We start from the raw sequence: 27,817 nt of genomic DNA on the forward strand, positions 1-27,817 counted from the left end.
GAGTCCTCTCTAGCATCGCTGCCTTTCCCTGGCTATGGCAATAGTTTAACAATGGTCTTTATGACTGCTTCAAGGTGAACCTAATAATGTCATTGAATTCATGTAATGGGTGTCCATTACTTACATTATTGTATTGATTTAGTTTCCTTTATTTGTGAACCAAAACATATAAAAAGTTATTATATGCGAAGTTCTGAGCTAAGTATGAGAACACAGTTGGGGACTGACTTAGAAATCGGTTCTCCAGTAGATCTGCTTTCCCCAGAAAGATGGACACATCGAAGCTCAGTGAGATGTGAATTGAAGGCACTGTGCCGCGTATGGCACATGGCAGGGGCCGGTCGTATCGGAATCTCGACTCTAGATCCTGGAAGTTCACCCAACGTCCTGAAGAGATGTGTAAGTGAGAATTGAAGAGATACAATGAAAGGAGAATGTATAAGAGAGGGCTCATGGTTTCTTACCAGCTAGAATAGCCCTCTGAGTAAGGTCTAAGATAAAACTGAGTGTACCATTCAGGGCTCTCAGTATTCTGTATGGCAGAATATTTAAGCACAGTGGTAAGAGATGAATTGAAACTTAGATATTCCCATAAAAGGGTATGATTAATGGTGCATTAAACTGAAGAGTAGAGTGAATTTATAGGTGGGTGGTTTTGGTTATGTTGTGGTGGTACCATAATCTTTACAGAGGAAATTGGTAGAGGTATTTTTTGGTATGCTTCTTCCAGAACCATTATTTAAACTTAGAGGAGGTCAGGTGGGATTTCTGAATACTTAAACTCAAGAAAACACTTAGGAATCCTGAGGGTATAATAGACACCCATATCGTAGACCCTGCACATAAAATTTAGCTTGAGTTTAATTGTTCCATTAAATTCTTTGAATATGATTTTCTTTAATGTATTTCTTGTATGTTTTCCCTTCTCCTGAGTCAGTAACATGATGTAGGAAGTTTTACCATAAACAGTGAACCTTCCCATGACCATAAGGAGTGCACTTAACTGGGCTAAACTTAGTTTTTCTGAAACAGCTTTCCCCCTAAGAAATACGGCGTCTCACTCGATCCCTACATTAAAACGCAGCCTTAGCTCAAAACTTTTGCAGTGATGCCTAACTTTGAAAAGCCTATCTAGTGGATTAAGAGTTCTTGTAATTTAATCCATATTGATTCATTTAGTTATTTAATATATTTGCTTGAGTATTGGGATCCTGCAGGGGTACATCCAGTTTACAGTAGCATTGTATAATCTGTATAGCTGTCAATGTGCCCCCTGGATAGTCATTGTTTAAAACCACATTGCTCACAGAGAAGCAGTGGGATGATGAAGAAACAGCCTTATGTATTTTTGCTGCCACTGGTGGAGTTCTCTTAAGATTATTTGAGCATTTTAAAAATTCATATTGATTTTTTGATCTTCTGTCTTTAGTGTAGTTTTAACATTTAATTGAGATATTCATTTCCATTAAACTGTGTGGAATGTGTGCTTTTATTTTAAGGGGGTGGTTGGTCTTGTCTTTCCTGAGGGTCTTTACTCCTCTGTGTTCAAAAAAAAATTACAGCTGAGGTTTAATTATACCAATGTGTTAACGACACTGCTGGACTCCGGTGCTGCCTTCCAACTGGGAACATTTGAAAGCCCCTGGTTGGAGAGGATGCTTAATTTATTACAGCGTTTGCAGCACTGTCATTTGAAAGATCAAGGTCCCTGTACACAAGTTTCAGAAAGCCACCTCTTGCCCTTTATTAATTGAAGAAGAAATGCCTAGGGATGAGGGCTGTCTCCTTCGCGGAGGTCTCCCATCAGTCATCAGTGAAGTAGGGGCTGATGCTGTTTTTCTATGGGTATCCATCTTCGAGGAATAGTGGGGATTAAAGCAATTATTATAAATTAATGACTCTATGAGTTGTAAAAGGTTGGATATTATGGAGTTTCATTGTCATCGAGGTAGACGATTACTGAAATATACACTTGTAGACTGCACTATAGATCTTGTGACATTTCCAGCCCCTCTGTCTTTTATGGCTTTCCTCTGTGTGATACCATCAGTGTTGCAGTCGTGGTGTTACAGATGCCCACTGAAACTGCAGTATTTTAGAGAGGAGAAAATAATTTTTCATAAAAGCTTACATGCAGTTCAGTTTGATTAGGTTCTTAATCACTCTCACCTAGACTTGGCCCCTGCACTGAATCCGTCTGTGAACTGCTTTATGGCTACTGAGCTTGGGGCAGTAAATCCTAAGTTTTCAAGTGAGCTGTCATATAATTTAGTAGGAATGCTGATCTACTTTTATCAAGGTCAAAAACAAGCACTTTGTAAATTGGTTTATTGTCTATCACCACAGGATCACCAAATTCAATTGCAGAAATGGTAACTTTGAGTAAGCAAAGATGAGTGAGGGATTACAGAAGCAATAAACTCAAAATTGATCATCATCCGTGGGTGGATTTGTAGGAAGCAGTCGGTTTGATGGATGCAGTGTGGGTCACAGAAAGCAAAAGAAATAAGTCAGCATCTTGGTCAGTGGAGTTACAGAAGGTTAAGGGAGCCGGAGAATTATGGCTCGCTTGTGTTTGGCAAGAAGATTTGAAGAAGGTTAACTAGATCTTGCCAGGATGGTTCATAAAGATGAAATCTGGCAAGAGGAGAAATGTAGAGGAGCTGTCATTCACTCTGCAGGATTAATGGCATCTTTGAACACCTGAATATGAAATCTGGGCAGCCCTAAGGTAAGGGTCCAGGTGTCTGAGGAGCTCTGAAGTTTGCAGCATCCTAATGAATGCTACTTAAAATTCCTGTTAAGGGCTGGTCAGGAGCCTCTCTTCAGAACATTGAGAGAAAGTGTTTTTGAAATGTGGAAGCTTAACTTATGTAAATACTTTTTGGAAAGCAAGGGAAGGTTTTAGCATAACTTCATAGATACTTCTTTTTTTTTTTAATGGATGAAGAGCCATACAAAGTCTTCTAAACCTATCTGAGTGAGCATCACTATTTCTGGTTTGTGGACCTGCATTGTTCTGTATGGCCTTTACTCTTTCCTCTCTGTAGCTGTCTGCATATCACCTCACTTTAATTTGCATCTTTCAGATCTTTTACCAAAAATTACCATAAGAAATGCATTGTATAATGCAACCTAATACATACATAATACAAGTGACTGCAGCAGAAGGTTCCAAGAATTTCACTTATTTGTATGATGAACTCTGAAATGTTTTTTGTTTTAAAGCTTAATTGTTGTTGGCTCCCTGCTAAAAGATTTCATTTCCTGTCTTTTAAAAGATGTTAGGGTGACTAGAACAAGCATAGCTCCAGCTGGAATTGCAGCCTGCAGATATATAACCAATATTGCTACTTCTTGACTAGAGATCAAATAACAAAGATACCATCATAAAGCCCATGGAAGTAATATATTCCTCTATGTTCATCTGTGTCTGGGAGATTGATAGGGATGCAGATATGTCTTCTCATACAACCTGTACTTATAAGGAAAGACTTAGCATGGGTATAGTTGTCTGCATTTTACTGGGATTCTTAACTATAAGATCTCTCTGTATCTCTTAATACTAAATATAGTAGCTGTCTAGTTACTTGTGTATTGTGTGCCTACTTAAAAATGAATGAATGAATTAATTAATAAGAATCACATGCCTTCCAGTAAGTAGATTGTTGTTTTTGTTTTGATTTGATGTTTGTCTTCTTGTAATGCTGAGTAGACCTGGGCCTTCTTCCGTGCTAAATTATCAGTATATGGCTAAGCTGTATCCTCAGCTTAGATTTCTTCTGGGAATTCTGACAAAACCATCCAGGAGCGATTAGAGTGAGGGAATCAGTGGGTATGGCAGCAGCGAGGAGACTGATGTCTATGGTCTAAGGCACTTTCAATGGCGTACAACTTTAGCAGCAAGGAAGAGCCTCTGTCTTGGGACAGTAGCCACTCCAGAAATTATTTGTCACCCCAGTTTCTCTTGCTCAATAAGTGCCCTGCTATGGCCGATGGTGACCATCGAAGGGCATCCTAGGTTCCCTTTGTCTGCCATTCTGAAACCAACTATACAAGTCTACCGCTCCCATATGTCTAAGACAATTGACAGTTGTCAATGATTACAAACCAATTTTCCCTTGGGGTAAATGAGTGTTTCAAACATAGGTCTTTACGAAGATGGTGAAAGTGACAGATATTTGTAGTCTATGAGCTTTGTCATTGGAGGCAAGGCTTATGAACTGGGAAGAGCCAGACAGGCAGCAACCACACACATCACCTTTAGCTCCATTTGTTGGTTTGCTGGTGATGCTATAGCCAGCTTTGGAGAAGTATGTTCAGATCATCAGTTACTTAGTGAATTTCCTTTAAGCATAGTGATTACTAAATGTACACAATGGAAGCAGAGGCAGAGGAGTGGATGTATGGAGACTTCGTCTGGGCTGCATAGCTATGTAATGAGAAAAGCCAGTCTGTGAATATAATGACAGCCTCCTTCAAATATGCAAAACAAACCTAACACTTACCAAATTGAAACACAAACAACTATATTGTATACAATAATAAGTAAATCATATTAACACAGAAGAAGGGAAACACACAACTCAATCTTCTCTGCATGTTCTACTGACTGACAATCATATTCCCCAGGCCTGCTGGACCTGAGTTCTATAATAGATGCTACTGCACACCCTGCTCAAGCTGCCATCTGGGAACATCATTATGGTTGCTAGAAACCAGCTACATTGGAAATATTTATACTATGGCAATTTGGGTAATTTGGAAATTATGTTGGGATGTATATTGCTTTTAAATCAAACCCCATAATTTAAAAATCTGTGGAGCTAATGGGTAATATTTGATAACACAACACTGACTTTATTTTTAATCCCTCAGATATCACTTTTGATTTACTCAGAAAGGAAAAACAATAACTTCCATGTTCTTAAGCCTTGGGTTAAATTCATAATAATTTTAGGCAATTGAAGTCATCACCACTGGGGAAAACTGAGTCAGTGAAGAACATGCCGAGGGTTCTAATCCTCTTCTACAGAACCCTCTGTGCATGTATGGAAGCTCTTCAGAAAGTCAGAATCAATAGTATCTAACACTACACATGCGTGTACAAATATGCAAGCAAGTTGTATGCCTTGGGTTACTTTGAAGGATTGTCTTGTGTGAAATCAGAACCCAGGTCAGCAAGCTCATGCTCTGCAGGACAACATGCCCACCAGAACACCGAGGCAAGAGCCATGGCTGGAAGCTTGAGGAAAACAAGTTTTCTCAATGACACCTCCTGTTGCTCTGACAGCCCATTCCCAGGATCAGCTCAGACTCTCACATCATTCATCTTGATGTCCTTCTTAAGAGCAGCTGGTTGCAGATGTTAATTGCATCCTCACAATGCCTTGCATCAGCTCCTAGCTTCTTGTTTGGATTTTGAATTCCAAGTTCTGCAGTCAAGCTACACTAACATAACTATTCCAGTAGCTCAGTAGTCTGTCCATGACACCTAAGGTCAGAGAAACATGTAGCATTTCATTTATTATCCTGTCCAAGTACAGTGTGAACCCTCTAATGTACTCAAAAGCCATTGAAATCACAATACATTCGAAACTATCTGTATTCAGTTAGTACTTGTTATTTAGTAGTAAAACAAGTGTACACCGACGCTTTCCAATGCAAGATGAAGCTGGATGCCACGATGCTCATTTAGGCTCCAATATAATCTCCCTTTGCTCTTTCTGAACTAAATGGCAAGGGAAAGCTCTGCTATGCAAAGATTTAATGCCATAGAGTGGAATATAATATGTCTGAGTCTGAAAACATAACCTACCTCCAACATGTGCTTTTTGCCTCTTTTCCTACAGACATCAGCATCTTTTTATAAATTTAAAATATCCCATTGCGCCATTGTAAGTTTGTTACTGTGCTCTAGTGAGCCTTGCTATAGATTGGTGTGTTTACAGAGTTTCTTATTAATGAACTTCAGCTCATGGAATCATAGTATTATGTTTTTATTGTTGGCCCTGTAACATGCAACTGTAATCTTGCTGAATTGCTTTCTGTAGAAAGTTACCTATGTTGAAACATTGAAAACTTTCTGCTGAGATGTTTTTGACATTATTTTTAAAAATCATTCTGAGACATACTCTACAAGGTGTTTGCATATGAGTGTTTAACATGAACAATGTATTAGCAATGTAACAATTTCATAACATAGAGAGCCAGTTAGATGTCACAATGGGAGGAATGTCTGTCCTCCATCCTGCTTACCTCGTGCACTGCACATTCCCATGTCCCTTAAGGCTTGTTCTTTCATCACTCTGAGGGAATTTCTGCTGTCATCAGGTCAGTTCTACATAGAAAACTCAACAGTATAGAGACAATCGGTCTATGCCGGTTCATCTGCATCGTCCAGTGTCGTGTGTTGGAAATTCTCCATGTGTAATTCTGGGAATCAAATTAAACAATCAACTTCTTGGTTGTATTTTTAAAAGATTACATTTGTAAATTTTTTAGTGTTGTAGGAGTCTGCTAGTTAGTACCCAGCTTCTCAGCAGCTCAGCCCCGAAATAACCACACAGAATCTGTATTATTTAAATCACTGCTTGGCCCATTACCTCTAGCTTCTTATTGGCTAACTCTTACCTCTTAATTTAACTCATCTCCATTAATCTGTGCATCACCATGAGGTCGTGGCCTACCAGCAGAATTTCAGTACATCTGTATCAGGCAGCATCTTCATGGCTTCTTTCTGACTTCACCTCCTTTCCACCTTGCTATTGGCTAAGCTAGTTTATTTATTCATTAATTAATAAAAGCAACCCATAAATAGAAGGACCTCCCACACCATTTTAGTGAAATTTTTAGAAACTTATGAATTAGCATTTAAAGCCCTTACCAGGAATATAACATCAAAGGACAATAGCAATAAGAGGTAATTTGGATAAGACCCTCAAATGTAGAATATCAATTCAGTTTTCTAAACTTGTGAGAAACAATTTTTATTGCGATGTTGATCAATGTCCCTAAACAATAGCTTTCTTTAAAGATAGGAAAGGTCATTTATAATAAATCTTAAGAGTGAAAAAGTTTTCAAAATGTACCTGTGTGGATGTTTAGCAAACTTAAATTTATAGAAGCATATTGGAACCTATTATTTTGAAAAGTGCTAATTTCTTTTGCTTGGCCACTCTTGATTGTCATATGCAGGAATTTTAGAAGACTTAATCAACCCAGGTATGTTAACCTCAACAAACTCTCTTGCCTATAAGAAGCACTAGCAAAGCCTTAACTTCTATAATACCTTATGTTTCCTTAGATGATTTACCCAGGTAATCAAAGTAAATAGTTATATATGCAGACACTGCAAATGACATGTGCCCATGCCTCTCTAACATATATTGAAATTCGCTGGATTTCAGGGGTAAACAGTGAGAGAATCTACACAGAGTCTGAAGACGGCCAAATCCAAAACAAATGCTACCCTTCCATCAGAATGTAGAAGTTTAGGAATCAAGCACTCTGTAGCTCTTGCTATCTTTAAACCTTGTAACTTCTAATATCCTGCCCCCTGGAAGGGAATTTGTAGTCATGTTTCTTAGGGTTCTCCATTTCTAGGAAATGGCACAATGTGGTTTTCTGGAATCTGCTCTGCTGCTCCTTCCTGGCAAGCCATTTCTGTTGTTAGTTTGGGACTCACACTCTGAGGTCCGCAGGTTGTCACTTGTGAGGTCGTTCAGTTTACGGTAGCGGAGCTGCAGAGGCTGGCTCACTTGGCTAATGAGGTCCTGCTGTCTGCTGCCCTTAACCACTGTGCCACTCACCAAGTCTAATTTTGGCAGTTTTCAGACCCGGGGCCTTGTTTGGAGGGAGTGGGATTTGGCAGAATTAAATTTCTGCTGTCACCGTGGCATCTTGGGGGTGGAAATGAACATCTGGGCAGACTTTGGGGAAAAGATATTGTAAAACTTGACATAATTGAAGGGGACATGGAGAGGGAAGAACAGTCTCATCTATTATTTCTTGGAATACAGAGGACAACGTAAGGTCTTTTTTTATGTCCTTGAATTCATTTTGCAGCTTCTTGTTGGAGATCTCTTTTCCACATATAAATATTGGCTTATTTACTTTAAGATTTCTAGTGCCAAAAAATTCAACAATGCACTGACGTTAACTCCCTGAAGAAGTATCAGCTTATGTCTTCCCTCTTCTTTGTGCTTGTGTTAGATCTTGTGACCATGAACCCATCATGGTCATTTTCCCATACAATCTGTCAACCAGTGGTTGATGAGTGTGTGCATACTTACAGTTTTTACTGTTGATTTTCTTTATTTGTGGCTTCTTATGCTAATTTCCATTATCCTTAGCATGCCCTGATGTGTCTAGCCACACTCCAGGTGAAAGAAATAATATGTCTAATTATATATCACATATGGTATAGACCATCTAAGGCAATTTGATAAAGGAATGTGATTGAAAAATCTTTTCCAAGACCACTTTTTCTCCCTTTATAATTTGTAACTTTGAAATCACCACTATTATATATTCCTTGGGGCTCAAATTACTCAAGCTGGGAAACGTTTCCATAGCCTGTGTTAGATCTACTTTCTTCATAGGGAGAAATACCTTTGAGCTTGACCATAGAAAATTAAATGATTTTGTTATTGCAGGCTGTGGGATCTCTATCATAACTATATTCATAGCATCCTAATGTTGATAGAGTCTGAAACTATGTAAAGAACAGCATCAGCTAGGGTGTGTCGATGGCGTTTTATCTACTGATAATTGAATTTGAAATTATAAAACTTCATTCTAACCCAAATATTATCCTTTGAAACTTTCCCAGCTGTGTTCACAAGATTCATAGAAACAGAAATGGGACTGGATTTGGCAAAGGGCTCTAAATGAAGAGTACTCATGTATGCCTACCCAAACATGATATCAGAACAAAACAAATTTTCCTAAGCTCCTAGTATTTTTTTGTGTTTTTGCATGTGTGTGTGTGAGTGCACGTGAGTGCCCGTGCACATTTGTGCATGCGTGTTCTTAGACCTGTAGCTTCTGGTTTATAAGTGGGAGAGAGAGAGAGAGAGAGAGAGAGAGAGAGAGAGAGAGAGAGAGAGAGAGAGAGAGAGAGAGAGAGAGAGAGAGAGAGAGAGATTTCTAGATTGCTTCCTTGCCAGGAAAGCTGCAGAAATTGTGACGCAGAGAGAAGGTGGAACTATAGAAGTATATCAGACTGTTAGTTCCTTTTCTGATGGCAAAGTGACATTTTTTTCAATGCTTATATGAGATGAACACAGTGGCCTTACCTGGCCCATTTTGTCATCTTGTCTGAGGTTAGAGTTTTGTGAACTGGGTTTGGGGTAGTAAGAGAAAGTGAGCACTAGACTGGCTTTTGGAGATCATGAGAAACTTGTTTTTCTTTCTTCTTTCCTAACCCCACCCCTCCGTCCAGGCAATCCCCAGAACTGCTACATTTCCAGTTCCAGGTTCCCAAGTGTGTCACTAAATACTTGAAGCCTATAGCAAATGTAAACGCGGCGTGACACAGTGTATCTCTTTCCATGAGATCCCGATTCCTCCGAGAGGAACCGTGAACCTGAATTGGATGGTTTTTTTCTTTCTCTCAAGGACGATAGGTTTCTGGTTTTATTGTAAAATTATGTGTGATTTTAATAGTCTCATGCCATCTTAGAAGTCACATAAATTCCACCTTTAATATATAAACTTGGGAAAGCATGCCATGCTGGTCGTGTTTTTTATAGGGAACTTAAGGATCCAACTGCTTCTCAGTGTGTGAAACACTCTACACTTCACCCTGGGCTGCAAGAAACTTTTATTTATCCTGTTAAACATCACATGTGAATTTAATAGTCATAGCATTAAGTGCTCTTTCCTTTTTGGTTTCAGTGCCCTAGGGGGAATGTCAGAGAGTGGATTTGGGTTTTATATAGCAAGATGTCGGGTTGATTTTGCTTCTTCCTTCTAGACATTCTGACAAACACTTTTGACACAATGTGAGCCATGTACATTGGAAATTCACATTTTGCACTTTTAATTTCATGCAGCAAAGTATAGGCTTGCCCTTGCCATAGCACTGGAGAAAGCCATGCTGTCAAAGGAGATGGCCCGGCCTCCATGGGCTGCCCGAAAGTACGGGCTTTCTCCCTTTCATCTCCATTTCTGTCTGATACCAGAATTAGTTAAACCTATCAAAGGCTTCCTCTTTCCAGAACAGTTTTTAGCTGACAAGAAATGTCAGCTGACACAGGATATCACTATTAAAGACACTCTGTCTTCCCCCTCTGCCTTCCCACAGACAGCCAGGCAGGACACCCAGTCATCTCTCGCCATTGTCCCTTGTCCCTGTTTCTTAACAGGCTGTGGTAATGGGCCTCGGAATTGTTCATCTTGTTGATATTTTCTAAGACAAGCACACTTAAGACTCTCTGATGCCTCTTGTCACCCGGTGCTCTTTGGTAATATTAAAATAAAAACAGGAAGGGAAAAAGAAAAGAAAAGAAAAAAAAATCAGGTGTTTTGAGAGTTTCCACACACCTGCAGTGAGTTATGTGGTGGGGACAGACAGCAAATATCAGGTTGAACTTAAGTCTCAGAGGCCTTGGGAGTGGTAAACACATGGATGCTGAGGTCCAGTTTGGGTCCAGGAGAATGGCTGGGGAAGAAAGGGGACAGGTGCTCCCAGGATTTGAATAAAGTCTCCCGAATCTACCCAGAATCCTTGACATTTCATGCAGATGTTCGGTTTCTTCTCTTTGCAGGGGAGCACCTCCGCATCTGCCCTCAGGAATACACGTGCTGCACCACAGAAATGGAAGACAAGTTAAGCCAACAGAGCAAACTCGAGTTTGAGAACCTTGTGGAAGAGACGAGTCACTTTGTGCGAACTACGTTTGTGTCAAGGCACAAGAAATTTGATGGTAGGTGTAGCTCGCTGCCCTTCTCTGTGTTTCTGCTGTGTGTTTATGCAAGGCTTTTGTCCTACCTGGAAAGGCATTTTCAAGAGATGGTTCCATATCCTCTCAAACACATGTAGAATTTGTCTATGTTTAGGAAAGACACGGACATCCTTGACAGTGTAGTGTTCTCTGGAATCGTCATGGAAAAAGTCAACCCTGCCTGAGCCAAAGGGGTGCTGTGCTCGGGTTCTGCCCATGCCGTGCCTCAGCAGCGCGATGCTCATGTTTCTTTAGTTTCGTGATCCTAATTCAAGTTTTCTTATGGTTTAGCTTGTCTCCAGTGCTTCACTGAGACAGTACATTTGCAACGTCCTTTTTCTTGCAGCTGCTTGTACCACCACATACTTTTTAAGAGGACAGGCGTGTCCCCACGACCGTGACACGGACTGTGTTATTTTAGTATTTTTCCATCCGTTAATGTGATGCACTCTATACAGCAGGTGCCATGCGTTACACAAAAAGGGTATCGACCCCCTTTCATGTCCAGATCATAAGAAAGCCCCATCATTTCCATATTTCCATAAAGGTTATTCTGTGTGCTAGAGAGGACAAGAGTGAAGACAGTTATCTCTGTCATTTCAGCTTGAACTTCCTATTCAGGGCTATAAAAACACTCCCCTGCCGTGTGAATTTCAGCAGTTTCAATGAGGATGGCAGTTTAGGGCATGTTTTCAGTGGATGTAGAGCGCTTACTGCTCTAAGAAGTGCATGACCTATGCTACAATTCGTCGGGCAGCAGACTAGCATGTTGTGTAGGACTTCCTTAGTCCCCACTGGACGGACACGTTCCCCAGCCCAAGGCCAGCAAGATCCTTTCCACTTTCTTCACCCACTTAGTCAGGGCACCACAGATCTGGTTAGAAAAGGCTGGCCAATGCTTTTCTTTCAAATAGCCTATTTCATGGTTGCTTGAAACTATTATTGTATCACTGTTGCCTTTCGAATTTCTTCTCCATGATCTGAAAGCGGGGGCTGCATGGATGGACTCATGAGGATGTTACATTTTCCATGCTGCTGGCGCGACGACCTCTCTACGAGGCTGTTCCCGCGCCTGCACTGTCTTCTCTCCTGCTCTGTGGATAAAGTTATCAGTGGATATGTGTGACAGCGATTCCTTGTGGAAGTCTGATTCCGTGAAGCTTTTCTCTTGAATCTAATGAGGGCGTCCTTGGGGGTCGCCCTTGATTGACAGATTACAAGCCCAGCAGCATTCGGGCGGCTCTGGGTTTAGGTGCCCACAATTTATCATTGCACATGGAGACGTCTTGTCCTTGATGGCAGAGAGCAGCTGAGGGTGAATCCGCTGCTGCTGCTCCTCGCCTTGTGTTTGGAAACCCATTCCAATGCATTTACAAAGCGGTCCTTTGCCATGATGCTGTTAATTCTGGGACAAAACGCTGAGGCTGAAATGTGTTTCTCATAAGAAAAACATAGTAGATGGCAACTAGCTTCATGAAAAATTTTATATTTCTTTTTTTTTTTTTTAGCGAAGGAAAGCTATTCTGCTTGACTAAGCTAGATACTTCTGGCATTGTATTAGTTAATCTTATATCTCACTTGTCTCAATTAAGAAGCCCTGCTTATAAGACAGGCGGGTTTTAAACTGTGTTAATGCTCTCCGGGATTACCGTTGCTATGGACATCTTCTAGGTTAGTTTTAGAGACTTTTAATTTGGTGAGGCCTTCTGCATTCTTACTGAAGTCTGGTATCCAAAACTTTCCATTCAAGTTCTTGCCTATAGTCCACATTGTCAGAGGTCCAGCCTGCACAGTTATAGGTTGCTGCCTTTTTTAGCTATCCATACTCCTCCATAAAAAGGGAACTACCATTTAATTTATATCGCAGAACGTTGATTCCTCTGCTCATTAAGGATAGCAGCAAGTTTACTTGCATGTGGTATATGTGATCTAATCCATAGTGCATATAGAGGCTGCCAGGTTAGTCTCTGATTGTAGCTCTGTGTTGTATTAGAAATGCCTGGTTTCCATCCATCCTATCGGTGTGATTCTGTAGAATTTTAGTATTAACACCACACCACATACTACTATGACTGTACATTTTTCTCAATTGCACATCAATATGCTGGGTAATACTTAGAAGATGCTATTGTGTATAACTGTAAATAGTTACTAAATAATGGAAACATAACCATGGATACATTTGATTTCTTCCAAAGCTTTGCAAAACTTCAGGTTTTGCTTGAAGTCCCATTAACCTAATATCGGAAGGACAAGAAATATACTTTGCCACGTATAGAAATTGTATTCTTTGGCAGATAATTATCTGGGTAGATATTTTTCTTTAGTGATAAAATTAGTAAAGAGCTCAACAACGCTACTTTCAACATGCTATGTCAGTAAGCCTACATTTCTGTTCCTCTTCATAAGTGAAAATCATACGCATGAACCAGCCCAGGGTACTTAGCCATGTTCACAACTTTATTCCCTTACCTCTGAACTTGGTCTGCCACACACCTCAGAAGTTCCAAAACAATCAACAAGATTATGTAAAAATGTCATCAAGGAGGGTGGTGTCCTTGTCTAGGCAGTCACCATGTAGGTAGAATCCCGTGTTCAGTGACCACTAGGTCTGGCCAGTTTGCATTTCTGTCTAAGTCTTCACTGTGGCTATGTGATGGCTTTGTTTGGGTCCCCTTATGAAGCCTTCTGAGCTTGGCAATGGTGTTGGAGACAACACATGGCCTCTTTTTTCACATTCTGAGATGTTTGCTTCATCATCAGGGGTCAGCTGAAATGCAAGCTCACACACCTGTCAAGTGCAGAGTCACAAGTTTGTCCATACCTCAGCGTTCCTTCCTGTTTACTGTCTTCTGCTTCCTCTGCCCCATACCCTCATCTTCAGATGTCAACCAGTTAGCAATGCCTCTCTCTCCCGTCTGTCCTGTCCTGATTATGGTTGGGAGAAAGAAGAAATAATTTTCAGGAAAAAAAGAGAAGTAGTTTGAGTTAATTTTAATTCCCAAAAAAAAGGAAAGAAAGAAAATTACTCACCTAAATATAGTTCAACTCTCCAAGGAGCTGGGAGCCACCAGAGGGGAGGGACCTTGCCAAGTTTCCATCCAGGCTTGTAACCTGATACCTACATCCATCTTATAAATAGCAGTGTTGTAGGAAATCAATATTTAGTTTATTTGTTTTGAGTAGACACTGGCAACCCTTTGCTGATGTTTCTTTAGCAAAACAATTGCAATAATTGTGTACTTGTAATCTAGCCACAGTTTTGGACAGGGCAGAGACCGCATTCAGTTGTCCAAAGTCGTTCCAAAGTTTAAAGGATTACAAAGACAGCATTACAGACTCACCGGAGGCCTGTTGTGTATCCTCCTTAGCCAATGTAGCCAGCTGGATTCCATCATGGTGTAGGTAGTTGAACCCCTTCGCTAGAATGATTCTGGAAAACAAATTATTCTGAAACTGAATATTTTTCTTGAGAGGATTTGTTTTTCCTTCATATTTATTCAACCTAAAACTTACAACGCGAGCTTTCTATGAAGGTCTTCGTTTGTTTGTTGTTGTTGTTTTGTATTTTCTTTCCTCCTGATCATGATTTATGTATTTTAATGATATACATTCATCCAGAGTTTTGGCACCAAGAACATTTTTTAAAAGCAAGCTAAAAACAAAAGACTGGTAATTTCCATTCTTCTATGGCATGTATGCTATAGCAACACCCTCAGAATACCCATCCCAGTGAAATCAGAAATTACTTATGCACTGAGGTGTAGTGTTTTCACGGTGCAAGTCTGCTCCCACTTCCCTTTAAAACATCATTTTTCATCTCCATCCCATAGAGAGACAATAATGTAATGACTTCTTTAAAATATAGTCTAATTTTCTCAGCGAGTGTACTTAGATGGAATAGAAAACACAAAGGGGCTCTTCATATGATGATAGAATCTTATATACTCTCTGACATAGGAGTCATATTGTATGTGTGTGTGAGAATATGTATGTAGAATCTCAATTTGGAAAGCTTTTTTTACAGATGGGCAGCTGTCAGGTAAGTATGAAAGGTGTGGAAAGTTGGCTAAGGATGACTAAAATGTCTTCATTGCTTGTAGCAGGTCACCTTTTGAGAGAGATGCAAACACTGAATTATCAAGAAAGCAGGTTTGGCTGGACATGCCAGTGCACAGCTGCAATGCCATCTTGGATAGGTAGGGGCAGGAAGATCAGGAATTCAAGGCCAGCCTGAACTTTGTAAGACTGTGTCTCAAACACAGAAAAAAAAAATAACAGTCCAGAATTTACTTGGATCCTAGTAGAGACTACTTTTGATTTCAGACAAAGTAAGTCATTCTCTGAGAGGTACCAGACAAGAGTTCTTGGAAGAGCTCACTATCAATACCCTTAAAACATGGATTAAGAATGAGTTCCAAAGTTCTTATTTATTTGACACCTCTTTTAAAAAATGCAATTGAATATTCTCTGCTGAAGTCTAATCTCATTAAGTGTAGGAATTGTCTGCTGTTTCTATTTTATCTTTCCATACTTGACTTAATATAGCTGATAATTAATATTGCTGTAGTGTTGTCTCACTGGGGTACTAACCTGTGCAGACCCAAGGGCACACACTGGCTAGATGGATTGCATAAGATCGGATAATAAATATGACAGAAGAAAATAGGGAGCCTTGAATTCTAGTTATCTATGAACTCTTGGGGTCCATAAACCTGGAGCTCCTATTGGATTTCAGCAGCGCTTCTTCCCGATAATGTAATGGAACTAATTTTAAATTCCCTAGACAAGGGTGGACTTCACTGGGAGGAAAGCTTATAGTAGCTCTTCCTTAAAAAAAACAGGACAAGTATGAGCATATCCCTCAATCAGCAAATTTCTGGTGTCACAAGCATGTATACCTGAGTCAGATATCCAGAACACAAGTTACAAAGCTGGGTATGGTGTGATCTTATAATCCCAGCACTGGGAGGCAGAGACACCAGATCCCCTAGGGCTCCTGCCCAGCCAGCATAAACTAATTCATCAGCTACAGGCACGAGAAAGACCCTGTAGCCCTAAAATAAAGAATTTCTAAGACTCATACCTGAAGCTAAAATTTATCTTCCAAATTCACAAATATACCTGTCTACACACACACACACACACACACACACACACACACACACACTCACACAACTGCATACATGCACAGGAAGTGTTAGGAAGCATATTCTTCCCTTGAACACTCATTAAATAAAATCTCTGATATTTAATACTGAAGATTTTGATTGTTTGCCCTTTGTGGGACACAGGAATCTTTCTTCTGCAGAGGCATTGTAGCTATGACTAAGTCCTTAGTTTGTTGTAAAAACACAGAGCTGAGCTCTAGACCTTGATAAAGCCGGATGTCTGTGATGTCAAGCAGGAATAGACCTCCCCTCTGTAAGGGGTCAGGGAATAATGGATTTTATGCATTAAACACATTTCTATGTGTTTCTATTCATTATAATAATGAATTATATCCAAGGAAAACAACTGATTCTATCCTGGAAGATCTATAACATATATTTATTTCGATATTTTCTTTTAGATATTTAATTTTACACTCTCTAAATTACTTTTTAATTGCTGACTTGCAGTTTTGTTTCTAAATCATTACAGAAGTCAAATGGTTTCATTTCAATATTACATTCTGACCCAAATGGAATGTGCTAAGTGTACAAAGTTTCATAACTTAGTGTGCTATAAATTTAATGTTGATACATAGTTCCCAGAAAATAATAATGCAATCCTGACATTTCAGACATGGATATACAATGTGATAATTTTAATACCTTATCTCTAGGTGTTCAGTTAAATGAAGTATTATCAGCAGACAGGTTGACAATGCTGAGAGTTGAAGCCAGCATTCACACACACTAGACATGCAATCCTCCCCTGGTGTGATGTTGAGTCCTTGAAGTTTAAAAATGGTAATTTCTGCATTTAATATAGTATAAAGTTAAGAATATATTCAGGTACCTGAAGGCTGAAGAAATTTTCTGTTTTCTGGAGATAATATTCCTTACTCTTAGTACTTTACAACAGTTGATACATTTGACTGTGTTCCCTTTCACAATGACCATTTTGTCTGTTTCTAGAATATTGGGAGACGCCAATAGCAACAAGCTTAGGAAAACTTGTGATGCCTAATATGCAACATAAATCAAAGAATATCTTAATGAAATACCTAAAATAAACAATTCCCAGTTTGTTTTAATGTAAGGAAAGTAGAGATATAAGGAAAAATAAAAGCATAGGATTTGAGAAATTTTTAACTATTTTCATGACCAACCCTTATGGTTGGTTATTCTTACCTACTCAATGGTTTGATAAGCCGTGCTTGTTCTCAGCCCCTCAAACTATATAGTACTATATAGTACTTCCTAAAGGAAGTAAATTCCAGCCATACATTCAAGGGTTTTTCAAATCTACTACAAAGTGAGGACCTGAAATCAGGCAAACCCTCCTGTCATGTCCAGGATTTTTTTTTTAATGTCTAATGCCTAAAACTGTAAATTTTATCCTTAAACCAAATAGAAAGAGGAATCAAATACAATGTGTTATATATTTTAAGCTATTAAAAATTTAAAATTTATTGAGTCAGTATTAATTAATCTTATCAGAAAGAAAAAGAGATAAACGAGAGAGATGGGGTGTTTTCCAACTCAAGAGGATTTTCTCCATTGTCACATTCTAATTCATGAAATGATTTCTTTCCCCCCAAACGTTTCAGGTGACAAAAGTAGATTCTCCAGCCCTTTCGTCATTCATTCTTTAAAAGGGTACAGCATGGAATTCAATACTTTTTTTTTAAAGGATATTATGTCATGCTCCATTTTACCAAATTTGTCTTGTGAACAGCACAAACCATAGGTAAAAATCTTACATTCAAATAGTGCAGATACTGGAAATGCATTTGATTGACACAGTGACCTTGGGCACATCTTAAACTCTTTGCACAAAACAAACGTGGTTTGTTGTAAAAAACATGCTGTATTCAAGGACTCGGCAAGTGTCCGGCAATGTGTTTGCTTTTACTGTTTGACTACTGTCTTCTGCTCTTCACCCATGTTGCCAGGCACTAGCAGGTAGTCCAAGGGACTTCAAGCAATGATATTTAAATGATGTGGGATTCTCCTCTGCATGCAGGGAATACCATTGGTGAATAAGCAAACTGCCTTCGCCTGTTGATAGGGCAAATCTTAGATAGGCCGGGAAAACTAAGCTGAATGCTGGGAGAAAGGAGGCAGAGTCAGAGAGAAGCCATAGAGCCACCATGCTTCTCCTTGCTGGTATGCCATTCAGCCTTGTGGTAAAATATAAAATAATGGAGATGGATTAATTCTGTATGTAATCGCTAGCTAACAATATGCTTAAGTAATTGGAGAAGCAGTGATGTAATTTCTGTGTGATTATTTCGGGGCTGAGCAGCGAGTAACAAACACGTGGCCTTCTTATTACATTCGAAATGCTAATGCTGATGTCTGCCCTGAATTAAAACCTAGGTAAAATATTAGAAAAGATTGAGGACATTTTATGGTAAGAAGATTGACAATTTTTGTTAAAAGATAAAAATTATCCTGAAACTTAGAAACAATCTGGAGTTGTGGAAATCTGATTGCAAACAGGAATACTAGAAATCAGGGAGTCAATTGTTAAGATCATGTTATACAGATAACTTGAAATCCCTGGTAAATACCAGCTAACAAAGTATACATGGCCGTGCTCTGTGTGGTTGATGGCTATAGCTAGCTTGAAGTGACGATAGGAAAGCACTCCTAATGAGTTTCTGGGTCCTTTGATGTGTACTAACAGTACTTTTCAAGAATTAGTCCATTTCTCGCTGTCTACCTTTCATTTGGGTTTCCTGTAGCACATGTACATAAATCTTTACATGAAGAGCTCACACGTCAGAGCATCTACAACTAACTTCCCATGCAAGTTGGAGGGAGTATTAAGCTAACAATTGGGCTTTTTTTTCTTTGCTAGCCTATTTTCCAAGTTCTTCATATAATTAATATTAATAATGTAATGAGAAAATTAGTGTTTTATCTAATGGAGGAAACGAAGATCAAGGTGCCATCTTTCATATGGCTATTTCACATACATGATTCCTTTCTTCTTATAATGTCATATACCTTGGTGAAATTCTCATGATAGTATCAAATTGACAAAAGCAAGTGTAGCATGTTGAATCTGTGATATTTCCCATGTCCTACTTTGTAAAAACATTGTACATCTGCTTCAAATATTTTGCATACAATTTGCCTCAATGACAATATATGCAAATTTATAGGACAAAGCACCCTACTATAAATACTGCAACCAGCAACTCTGGTGAGCACATTACTGATGATAATTGTTCAATCTGTGCAATGAATTGAGTTTTCTCTGTCAGTAATTTACCAGACAACTGACTTAGTGTATAGATCACTGGGGATGGATGGATACAAACAACTTCATGCACTCAAGTTTTCAGATCATGGAAAATCTGGATGCACTGGGAGCTCTGCAGAAACTTGCATTATATAAGAACATGAATATTCAATGACTTCACATTTATAGTGTTTACTAAATACCTATTGATTTTCATAATTCTATTTTAACAACCTTAAATCTGTATTCAAAATGTCTATTTCCTAAAGGCTTCATTTGTTTATTCATTAAGTATTATGAATGGAAAAAACACACAGTAATATGATGTAGTCTTGGCATGATGCCACAGTTGAGTGAGAGCTGCTTCACTGGGTACAAAACAGTCTTATTTTATTCAAATGCTCACTCGCTACATTAACTTTGAACTGAATTTATTTATGCCAGTTTATTTTGAATAAGTCAAGACATTAAGATTCTTTACAATAAATGTTGCCCAATGACTCCCATACACCCGAATGTCTTTTTTGCCAATGACGAATGTGTTCCTTCATTTTATTTCATGGTCTAAGGAGGTAATACCAGAACTACGTGCTGGGTGTGTTCCCCAGTTCTCTGGTCCTTCCCCGGGTTGGCCCTGTATACTCTTTTTTTTCTTTACATAAATAAGACACTTTTAAGGGGTTGTTCCTATTATGAATGTTGATGAATTTGCTCTAAATCATAGAAAAAAATATCAATATATATTTTCCTTGTTAAAACGTTGCTGATGACTCAGTTTAACCCTACATTTCTGTGAGCATAGTACAACATACTTAGAACTGAGTGAAAAGGTAAGTTGTTTCTCCTCCCCCTGATGTAAAACCGCACACGTGACTTTATTTTCATCTGTCTTTGTCCATTCATTTAATTTCAGAAGTTCTTCTTTATGTATTTCAGAAGCAATACACATCATTTCACATATTTTAAACTTGCATGTAGTGTTTTTCTTTAAAAAATAAAATAGGTTGTATAATGAGATACTGCTCCAGTAACCTTTAGAAGGCTAATAACTTGAGCAACGATGACTAATGACCTTTATCTTCACAAACACTTCCTTGCCATGTAAACAAACATCCGCACACGCAGTAACCCCATTGCCAGAGAGCCAGCATGGTACACTAAACTGAGAAGTTGATTTTTCCCCTTAAACTCAGTGATGAGATCCTCAGTTTAAATGTCATAATTAAATTCTTATACTGGAATAATAAGATTTGCAAAAGTAGCATACCTCTTGAGAGTAAAGAAGAATATGTTTCTCTTTAAAAAGTTTTCAATAAGATTGATAACATTTATGTAATTGACTACATACCATTTCTTGTAAACCACGATGTATTTTTGCAAATAAACATGTATTGCTTATATTCTCTGTTTTCTCTGGGAAATAGAAATAAACATAGTCTTAGATTATACTCTAGATTTCGCTGATACTGCTGACTTGTTGGAAGTTGAGCTGAGTATGCAGGAGCTGAATGGTTTTCTTCCTGACTGTTGGTGTTCGAAACATGCCCAGGCTAATGGAGGATCATAAGTAGAAAGCTAAGCCATGCAGCGTGTTCATCAGATGGAACTAGAAAGACTCTAGGGTTTGCCTAATCCATCGCTTGTTGGAGATAGTCCCATGCTTTTCAATTAAAATCTCCATTTACATCCAGCTGGCAAAGTTAGCATCCCTTTTACCAATAAAGAGCAAAGGTCACTGACTCCTACTTGAACAGATGGTTAAAAACTATGCCCTTCCCTTCACTGTGCAGATACCTTTGAGCTACCCATATCAGGCCCGGGGAGTGGATTCAGAGGAGTGGAATTGCACAGGGACTTTCACCTTATTTACTGATGTCTCTTCTGTGGCTGCTGGTCCAGATGCTGCAACGGCTGTTGCTGTGTGGATTGGGATTCAGTAGCAGCTGCTGTGCTTTGCTAGAGTGTCTTTCCGAAATTCAGAATTTAATAGTCTGAGACCCTAGCCATTGAAAGCTATGCTGAAAGTTAATTTGCTGAATCCAAGTTTATTTTCCTGCCTCAGCTCTGGTTTTTGATGGAGCCTCTCTCGAGTGTGGGAAGTACTCACTTGGTGCCTCATAGATGCAAGATGCTAAACCCATGCTGGCTACAGGGAGGCATGAGGTTTTCAGCCTAGTGCCTTAGCTGGGCTAGGAAGGCCAGAGTTTATGTCTGGGAGGTGCAGAAAGTTCTGCTTGGAGAAATATTTTGAGAGCTAATGAGAGTGTAAACTATAACTGTTGGGTTGATGTTAGCGTACATTATATTTTTCAAGTTGATGTTATTTAATGGTTTTCCTGATAAATAAGCATGTTTTCTTTCCTTATTTATTATTACTTTTTATTATTTCCTTTCTTTGTAGAGAGGTAATTTTTCCCAATAATTTGAAAAAAAAATATTGCTTTAGTTGATGGATAACCTTACATCCAGAGGTATGTGGACAGTAAAGGTTGGACTTGCTGGGCTGTTTTATTTAAAACATACTAAGTGGATAGTCGTTTAGGCAGTGATGTAATTATGTATCTGGGAGGAGTGAGGAGGACTAGAGGTGAATATAATCAATATATATGGTATGAGCTTCTCAAAGAATTGAGAAAAACATTTTGAGAAGGAAGGAAACATCAATAATGTGAACAAGGTCCTAAAATTAGGAGGCAATTCCAGGAATTAATTTGTTCCATATTCTACCAGGCTGATTCCCCAACAAGGAACACAAGTAATATTGACTAGAGATGAAGATTTCAGCTCCTTTTCTCTTGTAATAGAAAATTCAGTTTCCTCTACCCACTGTTTGGCGCTCTTTTCTAATCCCCGGACTATGAAAGTTTATAATTTTGTAAATAGATTCACAATTTTGGTTATAAAAAGAATTTTGTGAATAAGTCCATGTTCCGGCCTTCTTAGTTGGACAAGATTGAATTTGGTGCAGTTACCCATAAGAAGGGCAATAACCTGAACTTCACCTTTCCACCCCGAGAAGCTCGTAGGTACAGGTGCCATGATTAAACATAAACATTAGGAGAAAGTAGCTGTATCTAGAAATTTAGTCCTCCAGAAGCAGTCCAGCCAGGCACTCTGCGGTCTCTTCTAAATTAGAGACAGCCAGAGATCCAGCGCTGGAGGGACACTGGGAATATTTAAGGCTCACACATACAACTTACCCTTAAAAGACAACAGCACTGGGTGCTGAGGCAGAGTCCCACTTTAAGCATGAGTCAGAATTTGCTTTGAGAGCTTGGTGGTTGACTCAACTAGAGGGGCTCAGAAAGGAGATTGATACACCAGGTTCCCACAAGTCAATTAGGAAGTATGGTACCTGAAGATGGAACTAAACTTTTCATTGCTGTAGACAAAGAAGAACTCTACAGGATGCCAATCTGATGGCCGAGAGTATCATGTTTAATGCGAATGTAGGAAATTATCAATCAAAGATAAACTCCTACCAACCAACCGTGTGCAACGACATGTCTTGCTATCATTATGGAATCATAAAAATATTAATATTGTAGATAGAGTTACAAGTTGTCATATTTATATTTGATTACAGAACTTATTACTGGAAGCAAACATTTGTTACTTGTTTTATTCTTTATCTCGTAATTTTTAGTCCAAGTAGAAAATGGTGAGTTAGTGGTAATATCACTATCTTAAGGGGATATTAATTAAAACTTTTAAATTATCTACAGAACTGCAGATGTCAGTAATAGTTAATACTTCTTATTCATAATAAAATATAAAAACTTTATGTGTACTTGAGTTTGTTTTAAATTTAGACACAATGCTTTTGCACGTATTTGTATATACACATATTTGTGCGCATGTGTGTTTTCATGTGTATGCTTGTGGTGTGTATTTCATTATAGCCTTTAGGTATCTGATAATAATGCATTTAATTTGAGAATGGAACATTTCCATTGAGAACAAAAGAAAGTTATTATAATATATGTTGTGTTGTAGTTTTGGCGTAGTTCCCTACATTTAAGAGTTTTCTGTTAAAATAACAGTAGCATAATTTTAGCTGTACCAAAATAAATCATTACTGTTCTAGTCCGATGCTGTATGCTGGAGGCAGGTTTTAAGTCTTTCTAATTCTCTGTCCCTGACTCTCCATCTCAGTGTGACCGTGTTCATGTCAAGATGGATACTGAGACATCTGGAATTTCATCCGAGTGTTCCTTTCTTCTAAAGAACACTTTGTCCCTTCTGAGGAGTGAATGGCTCTGACATTTGAATGTTACAATATTTTGCTTTTGTTTTGTTTCTCCCAAATAACGCTTTGCCACATGAATTACTTCTAGGAAAATGCAGTTCAGTGTTTAAAGATCTTATATTCTTAATAAAGTATTATCAAGGAGTTAAGTTTCCAAAATTGACCAGGACTGTTGTTATTACTACTCTATTTTTAACTCTGCTTTTTCTTTTCATGGTTAGATATTTCTTACCTTCTCCTTTTCTGGTTCAACAGATTGTCTTTTGCTCATAAACCGAGTCCTAAGAAAATGAGGAGAGATGGACTGTCTGTCATATCAGAATGTTTTGTGCTCATATTCCTTTTCCATACTTAAGATTCTCGTTTTCCTTTCCCAGTCTGTCTCTTCTGCAGTTTTTCTTTTCTCTTGAAGGTGCAGCCTCGCGTATCCACCATGTGTTTGAACTCAATGCCTTGATCTTTGCCTCAGATTCTGTGTTCCTTCTGCCTTGTTTCTTCTTTGTTGTTGTCAGGAGGGAGGAACTCCACGAGGTATAGCGTTCTGCAATTTCAGCCTTCAATTATCTACCTGCTCCTCGCTGACAGGTGTTGGCCCTTCTGCAGTTGTCGAAATGAAACGTATGTAGGAAACGCTCTGAAAAGAATTTTAATGGGATCTCATCCATTGCTTACATGACAAGGTTTTAAAGAAAACTTCCTCTGGGATAAAGCAATCTATATTTTTCGAATTACCAAACTTAAGCTTCTCTTCACCTCTTTGCCTTTTCTAATAATTGGAAGGCTCTCGATCTTATGTTCATTAGGAGGTCTCTATTTTCTTGATTCATAAGGACATCACTGCTTGATGAGGCTTTGAAAAAAGTGTGTTCATGTTTTCTTTTTATCTAGTAATGCTAGCAAAATAGACTTGTTAAAGATAATTCTAATCAGTGTAATCTCTTCACTTGCATTAAGAGAGAAGGGGGAAAGTAATGAGTGTAATTTGCCTGTTGATGGTATATGGCCTTATGGCTGACCTGGGATGAGATCCAACTTAAACAGCACCTAATAGACCATAGGATACTGATGCATGTAATTATGGCATTGGAGAGGCTTGTGCATGCTATAAACTTACATGACTATTATTTCGCTAGTAATATTCTTGCTGTAGACCACTGGCAGCTACAAAAGCAGTTGCCATATGGTTATTTTACAATAGTCCATGTAAGAAGTTTTCAAGGTATTGTTCTACCCAAGTAGCTACATTATATGTTCACAGAGCCTGTTGTATATTGTTAATATTATGTATACTTAAACATGCATACACACTTCCCTGCATAATAGCATACAAACATACATACAACATGGTAGTTCCCAATTGCTGCATTTCTGCAGGAACCATTTAGTGAGCTGTGTCCTTCTGAACATGGATGAGGTAGTTAAGTAGAGACGGCATTCTTAATTGGCTGGTATGATAATTCCCTGTGGGCTGTCCATGCTGTGCTCTGGCTGTAGGGTGGACTCACTACATGTCCCAATGCAACACTGGATTCTTAACCTACATGATGAGCTATGTGGAAGCTCAAGACAGGGATAGGCATGTAAGAAACAAAACATTCATTTGAAAAAGATGAAAGGGCATAGTTTTTGGAAAGTTTTATAAATACATTTCCTGCAGTTGTTGTGAGTTCTGAAACAAATCATCTTACTATTATGATAGATATGAAGTGGCAGGTGTGGGACTCTCCATCACCCTGGCACAGCTTCTAGGTGTGAACATCCCTGGGCTCTCCAGGGTTGTGCTGGATGACTGGTATTGAATTTGGGTTTTATGTGGTCCTTGAACCAATCATTTGCGGAGGAAAAACTCGACCTCTATGTAGCATTGCTTTTAAGGAAGGTTGTGATATCTGGTGACTACAATGTTTAATACTTATACCCATGTATTATATACCCTACCTAGAAAGTTCTTCAGGAAATGGTGCATCTCAAGTTTTTATGGCAAGCTTGCATTCTATATTAGAAGCGTGAAAAAATGGGCATTGAAGGCAACAATCCCATAGGAATGGATGACGCATTGTACTGGGTGGCTTGTAGTCAAGTGTGTTATAAAAGGAATAACTAATGTATTCCTAAGAGAATACATTGAAGTGAGGGGCTGTTTATAGTCTGTGGGCATCAGTTCTTCAACAGTGGAAACTGCACATTGAGCAGATGAACGTCAGTGGAAAGGCAGGATCACGGGTGTATGGGAGCAGGCGTCTGCTGAATTCCCAAGCCACTCAGATTGCTTCCAAGGATGTAATAGTGACCTCTACATTTTCTGTATCCACTCTTTGGTAGCTTGGTCTACATGAGGGACGCCTAGCAGTGGGAACAGGGCCTGTCCCTAATGCTTTGGGAACCTATTCCTCATATTGGGTTGCCTTGACTTAATACAAGGAGGGGAAGCTTAGTTCTACTGCAACTTGATAAGCCTTACGTTGTTGATACCTTAGGAGACTTGTCCCTTTCTGAATGGAAACGGGATGAGTGGATGGGGGTGGGTGTAGCAGACAAGTGGAGGGAAGGAATGGGAGGAGAGAAGGGAGGGGAAATTGCGGTCAAGATGTGAAATAAATGGATAAATTTAATTAATGAAAATAATAGTTACTTTCTCCTTAGTGGGCCTCTACAATTGGCAGTAAAAGTTTAAAAGCACTCATTGTGGTTTTGGTTACCCCCAGATTAGGTCTGAATTTCATCAATACTGAACCTCATTAGATCATTGCATATATAAACTCAAATGTATGTCTCCATCCTTTAAGGATAGTGCTTTTGGAAAGCTTACTGCAAGAAAAGAGTTCCATGATAATGATTGTTCTCAATTACTGAGAAATCGTTCTTATAGATTGAATTTGAGAGCAGAGTATAGTGGAGTGAGGGAAGTAAGAGATTTGGCACGAATATATCCTGTACAAATTATGTTAGGTATGAAAGAGGGAAGGATTTCGAGGAGAATAATCACTAGAGGCAGGACCCATCCCTGCCAAACCGCTGATCACAGTGAACATACTCAGGAGCTGAATGTGGGCTCTGACCAAGATGAAGATTTCTCTGGGTGAGATACCTGCAACTCAGGTATGCAGTACAGAGGGTGTCTGTACTGAGAAGGCTCAGGGGCGGGATGCTAAACACGCAGATGGATGCTGTGCTCTTCTTCAATGCTGCCTGTACTGGCAAGTTTCCAAATGAAAGGCTGTGTCCTTCTGTAACAGACGACAGTCACCTCAGCTGGGAGACTTTTTCAGATTTCTCTGTAGATCTCATTCTACTCTTGGACTGGAGGAGGGCTCTTCTATACCTCATAAGATAAAAGCCTGCGCATAGTTTCTAACAAAATCTGTCCCTACCTGTACTTACATCCATTTATTGAATGTGTTGTAACATCTGGAGAGTGCCTACCTAAAGACTTTCTAAGCCTCAGCCTCAGTTGCTGTCATTTTGTAATATTATTAATCACTTTACTTACCTAGAGTATTGTAATTTCTTACTAAGTGGAGTAGTAAACATGACAGTCAACACTTTGGCTGAAGAAGAGAATTTTGATTATAAAATGACCCAATAAAGGAAGTATTTCTCGGCAATAGCAGCTTGTTAACACAGTGTGATAGGAGACTGCTTGTCTCGATGTATTTAGCTTCTGTGTTTGCTCATATGGACTGAAGAAGTACTTGGACTCCAGACGAATTGCTTTCTCTTCTGTTTGCTGCTCAACTCAAATGTCAGTCCCTAGCGACTGGGAATAGTTGAAACCATTTCACACTTTTGCGGATCGCCATGTTAAGGTTATTTCCTCAGACTGTTCAGGCCTTTTTTAAACATAGAAGAAAATGAAACACGTGTCTGGCACTTCCCCAGCCTTGAATAGTATTCAATGCAGTCATACTAAGAACAGAAGCTCGTTTTTATTTATTATACGTCAATACAAGCGTCTGAACATGGCCATATGCCTCCAAAGCAATTTTATGAGAGTATGGTACTAAATGTCTAAATTAATTGCCAGAGGTGGTGTTGTAGGCCTGTATTACTTGCATTTGGAGAGAAGAAGCAGGAGAATTCAGAGTGTTAGTCACCTTTGCTATGTAGCATGTTTGATGCCAGTCTGAATTATACCATGAGACTGTATTTATTTATTTATTTATTTTTCTTTTTTTTTTATTTCTTTTTTTTTATTAAGAAAGAAAAAAAAATTTTCCGC

At 38.9% G+C, this 27,817-nt stretch overlaps 1 protein-coding gene across 2 annotated transcripts in view; it reads left to right on the forward strand.

Annotated features, from left to right (window-relative positions):
* The window catches only part of Gpc6 (glypican 6), a 991,863-nt gene that overhangs the window by 237,939 nt on the left and 726,107 nt on the right, over positions 1-27,817 (forward strand). For both annotated transcript variants that reach the window (XM_026783266.1, XM_013349339.2), the window contains exon 2: positions 10,773-10,931. In XM_026783266.1, the coding sequence (XP_026639067.1) occupies positions 10,773-10,931 (159 nt within the window). The remainder of the gene's footprint in view (positions 1-10,772; positions 10,932-27,817) is intronic.

The sequence above is a fragment of the Microtus ochrogaster genome, chromosome 17, assembly GCF_000317375.1.
Source record: "Microtus ochrogaster isolate Prairie Vole_2 chromosome 17, MicOch1.0, whole genome shotgun sequence".
In the NCBI taxonomy this organism is placed as follows: domain Eukaryota; kingdom Metazoa; phylum Chordata; class Mammalia; order Rodentia; family Cricetidae; genus Microtus; species Microtus ochrogaster.